At 49.9% G+C, this 5,153-nt stretch overlaps 1 protein-coding gene across 1 annotated transcript; it reads right to left on the bottom strand.

Annotated features, from left to right (window-relative positions):
- Positions 1-943: 943 nt before the first annotated feature.
- On the bottom strand, positions 944-2,852 carry UBB (ubiquitin B). Its single transcript, XM_014566608.2, has 2 exons — positions 2,455-2,852; positions 944-1,781 (listed from the first exon to the last, which is right to left on the bottom strand). The coding sequence occupies exon 2, from the start codon at positions 1,773-1,775 to the stop codon at positions 1,086-1,088; it is 690 nt and encodes a 229-aa protein (XP_014422094.1). The 5' UTR covers positions 1,776-1,781; positions 2,455-2,852; the 3' UTR covers positions 944-1,085.
- Positions 2,853-5,153: the final 2,301 nt, after the last annotated feature.

A 5,153-nucleotide genomic window follows, 5' to 3' on the forward strand; every position in this document is an offset into this window, starting at 1 on the left:
AACTCCTTCCCCTTAGTTGCACTCCCTTCTCACCGCTTCGTTTTGTCCCACGTTGAGAACCACCGCTGAAAAATTGGGAACGGTAAAGGGTGGAAAGGTTCAGAACTGAAAGCACTGTTAAAAAAACAAAACAAAGGTACCTGGTATCCAAATAAATCCTTACTCCCTCACTTTTGTTAGTATTGTAAATACACTGCCTAGTGTTTATTGGTACGGGAGCACAAAAACGGCTTGTCTGGCTTAGGCTAGACTTGCCACGTCCCAAATTAAGAGAATCTCCTTTACTGCCATTTTATCTTCCTTACAGTGAGGTAAAGCCGTCATTAGGAACCACGTAATTTGCTGCCAAACACAGCAAAGTCAGCAGGTTGCCTTAGATTAGGATTCCCTTTTAACTCCAGGATTCTTTCAAGCAGTCGTCCTCCCTAGCCTTGCTGACTAGGGCTCCACCTGATTCTTCGCTGTTTACATGAAACATAATTGAGTTCTATTTCACTATCTAAGGCCAAATACGTTAAGTGCAGTGCATTAGGAAAGCAAAAAAAAAAAAAAAAACAAAAAACACACACACAAAAAAAAACCAACAACCAATGATCACAAGACTCGAAAGCAGTTACAACTTACAACTGAGCAGCTTCAACATTTCTCTAAATATCTTGGTTACCAGCTATTGGAGGTGGAGGCAGTCAAATTTGCTCCCCCTTAATATGCTTCTATATTCAACTACTTTACATTGCTTACACTTTGAAATGGTTTTAATTACACCAGGATCCTAAGTTGTAAATAACCTTGAGTAAAGGGTTGGCACACCCAATTGTTTATCGAAGTCAAGTGACTTAATTTTGGTCACACTAACAAGTTAAATCCCTTCCCTGAACACCATTTTAACTAGTTACAAGTACCCACCATCACTATGTTATTTCAGAACAAGACACCAGTATGCTACCATGCAACAAAACCTTTATTAACATTTTGAACAGGTTCAGTTATTACTGAAACTGGCAATTTCTAAACTTAAATTGGGGCAAATGGCTAGAGTGCAGAGTAATGCCATCACTGGGCGATATGGATGCAGGACTGAAGAATTAACAGCCACCCCTCAGACGGAGGACCAGGTGCAGGGTCGACTCTTTCTGGATGTTGTAATCAGAAAGAGTGCGGCCATCTTCCAGCTGCTTGCCTGCGAAGATGAGCCTCTGCTGGTCAGGAGGGATGCCCTCCTTATCCTGGATCTTGGCCTTCACATTCTCGATGGTGTCACTGGGCTCCACCTCCAGGGTGATGGTCTTGCCGGTCAGGGTCTTCACGAAGATCTGCATACCACCCCTCAGACGCAGGACCAGGTGCAGGGTCGACTCCTTCTGGATGTTGTAATCAGAAAGAGTGCGGCCATCTTCCAGCTGCTTGCCTGCGAAGATGAGCCTCTGCTGGTCAGGAGGGATGCCTTCCTTATCCTGGATCTTGGCCTTCACGTTCTCGATGGTGTCGCTAGGCTCCACCTCCAGGGTGATGGTCTTGCCGGTCAGGGTCTTCACGAAGATCTGCATACCACCCCTCAGACGCAGGACCAGGTGCAGGGTCGACTCCTTCTGGATGTTGTAATCAGAAAGAGTGCGGCCATCTTCCAGCTGCTTGCCTGCGAAGATGAGCCTCTGCTGGTCAGGAGGGATGCCCTCCTTATCCTGGATCTTGGCCTTCACATTCTCGATGGTGTCACTGGGCTCCACCTCCAGGGTGATCGTCTTGCCCGTCAAGGTCTTCACGAAGATCTGCATTTTGACCTGGAGTTGAAAAGAAAAACGTTACTGTATCACCGCAGATCTTATCACTACCTTTATATGTAATCATTTCTTTGAAACGAACAGATTATCCCCAAATACCTTAAACTACCTAAAAGTCTCACAAACCTCCCCCGATTACTACACTAGGCGTAAACTAGTCGCTGGACATAATATTTCTTAGTCAAGACGTCAACCTAAACGGTATGGAGACTCGGAAGCACTGAGATCAGCATCCAGATTTTTCTTAACTGTTTCGGATCCTTCGCTAAGCTCCTCCCGCCCCCAGTTTTGCCCAAACCTACAGGGTACGCAGCATTAGAACAAAAATTCCCTTTTAAACGGAGGTGGGGTGCGACACCTTCCCCTCATCGGGTTTCTAAAGCTTCACAAACCCCCCTGAACTACCTCTTTTCCACCTTTCCCCGCTGAAGCAAACACGATGGAATCTCCATCGGTTAAGTGGCCGTTGGTCTCTGCGGGTGGGGGGCGGGAGCGCCAACCGCCCTCGCTCCCCACACGTAAACAAGAGCCGCTCTTCCGGAAAGGCCGGCGCCGCGTCACCTCGCCTTCCCCTCCCCCACCCCAGGCCTCCCAACCCCAGGAACACGCCAGCTCGCCCTCCCCGGGCCCCCTCGTTACTTCTCCCGGCTCGCACAAGCTTGAGGGTCAATACCTGTCAACGAACGCGAAAATACCGCAAATCCAATCACGTCGCGTCACTTCCAAACCAGCAGACACCACACACACAAAGCCAGTCGCCTCTGAGTGCTCCGGCTCGGCGGGGCCGGAATTTATGCGACGTCTGTTGCGGTACTCATGACTCCTACGTAGGCGTCGTGTCCCTGCGCCGCTGAAAGTAGTCCGCTCGGCCCCACCTCCCGCGACGGAGTTAGGCCCTTTAAGTGAGCCCTAAATTCCTCAAAGCCAGAACAAAGGATCCTAACAGATCGGCTTCTCTCTCTCCCTGGTCATCCTTCTCCTCCCTTAGGAAAAGGTAGGAAAATCATCAGGCGGATGAATTCGAGTTACGGGGACCTTCCTCGAAAGCTCTGGAAACTTCCTTGGGGCGCCGGTGCTGATTGGTGAGGCCCGTGAGGCGAGGCCGGCGCTGATTGGTGGGGGACGCGGCGGCTCCTCTGTTGCTGGGCTCCCGCTGGGGTGGTTCAGCGCCGATGTTGCTAAGTAACTGGGTGCGCGTGCGCGGCAGAGGCGCGCCTTCGTGAGAGAACGTACTTCCGGTCCGAGGTGGAGGAGGGGTCCTTCGCTCCCGATTCCAATCCCCGGGCCCCTCAGATGTCGCGCTTTCGGGTCTTAGATGAGGGAACACCGGGCTCCGCGGCGACTTTCCCGGGAAGGCCGTCCGGTCCCGGGGTGGAGGTGCCCAGGAGCTGGGCGGCGCTGCCCGCAGATGTTTCCCCAGTGTCTGCTCTGAAGCACAAGCTCCCCTCACACTGGCCGGTTTTTATTTTCGCTCTTGTCTAGAGCAGGTTGCGGAGCTTTTGTTACACGTTATACTTAACAATGCTTTTGTCGTGCTCTGAGGAGACTAGATCGAGCCTGCCGGCGAGACTCCCTACTGGGCCCCGGTTTCCTCGCCCTCACCGCGGAGAGCCCCCTGCCCTCCCTCACGCTGGAAGACCCCCCACCTTCCTCACCGCGGAGGCTCCCTCTCCGCCCCCGTCTCCCCCACGGCGGAGAGCCCCCCGCCCTCCCTCATGGTCGAAGTCCCCCCACCTTCTTCACCGCGGAGGACCCCCTCCCCACCTTCCTTGCCGCAGGGAGCTCCCCCCACCTCGTAACCGCAGAGGGCCCCCCCGCCCCCGTCTCCCCAACCTCGCCGCGGAGGATCACCCCCACCTTCCTCACCGCAAGGGGCTCCCCTCCCCTTCCTCACCCCGGAGGACTCCCGCCCCCTTACCGTGGAGGTCCACCCCCTCCCCCAACACACTGCGAAGGCCCCTTCCCCTTCCTCCGCGCGCAGGCCGCCCACCCCTCCCCGCAGGGACCCGGTGGCGGTGCTTAGATCTGGCTCCGGCCAAACCTGCACATCCCTTTTCCGCATTGCTGTGCGTCCAGGCTGTGGTAGGGAAAGAGCGGTATGTGGATTAAGGCGCTGAAAACCCACTTCAAAAGACAGAATTCATGTACAAGAAATAACTAGTATTTTCAGTATTGCATTCATGTGTTGGTTGTGCAAGCGACCCTAAAAGTGGGTTTAACCAGCTAGGACCACGCCGCTGCTTCCGTGCTTTCCGGGTGTGGCCGCCAGTCCTGGCAAGGAGATAACTCCACGGGACGTGAGTAAGGCAGGCGTGTCTGGATCCCGAGCCCGTGTCTGAGTCATGCAGGTGGCCGTGTAAATAAGCATGCGAATGGCTGTTTGTCACGTAATAGCGAACTTCCTAAGTGAGAAGTGGTCTAAAGATTTGCTCGATCATAGAAGCTAGCTGTGTATCACTTACAAAAGATCGTTAGTCGTTAATGGACAAAATTTTAAGCATAATATTAAGAGACTATATGATGGTTATACAATAGGACAGATATGAGTTAACACCTAGACAGCTCTAAGTTCAGTATATTGAAACTTCATTAAGCTCCACTTACTATGAATAATGGGAGATAGAAATAAACAGTTACTTTAAGATAATTGGGACTGGGAGGTAATTGATAAAATGTTTATCGTACGAAGTATGAATTTCATTTTTGTTTGCCTAATAGTGAGTCTGAGCATGTTTCACCAACTAACAGCTCCTCCTGAGTCATACATGTGAGTTGGTAGAATGATCTAGAATGAAGATCTCATGGTTTGATATGATGACTTCGCTGGGAATTCTAGCAGTTGCCAGAACTAAGTTAGTCATACAGCTTCCTGGTTTAATGTTTTCCCAAACCGGGTCGTTTGGTAACGTCAACAAAGCAAAATGTTTTCAGAAGGAAGGCGTGTGCTTTCCTTGTACAGTAAACAAGATGAATTTTTATGGTCTGTTCATAAACAAAACTTTTAATAATAACATCATTTCTGGTCATTTATTGTAAAAGGTAATTTGTAAACAAAGAATAGACCAACAAAATGCCAAAGATCAGAGATTTGGAAATGTGGCACAGTACTTGGCGTCGTGCTCAATAATTGTATTTTCAGTGAGATTTGGTTTCCCTTTTGTTCAACTAGGGGGAAAAAACAACTCTGTGACAGCCTTAGACACGTCAAATACAAAACAAAAAGTGTTTATTTAATATTTATAGGCAAATGGTTTTTTCCAAGGCAGTTCCTTTGAAAGAAACAAAGGAATTGATTCTGAGATTCATAGTGATTTTTTTACTTGGCTAGAGGTCTTTTAATAAAAATCTATGAGAAAACTGTGGTTCCAATTA

Source organism: Camelus ferus, chromosome 16, assembly GCF_009834535.1.
Source record: "Camelus ferus isolate YT-003-E chromosome 16, BCGSAC_Cfer_1.0, whole genome shotgun sequence".
NCBI lineage: Eukaryota > Metazoa > Chordata > Mammalia > Artiodactyla > Camelidae > Camelus > Camelus ferus.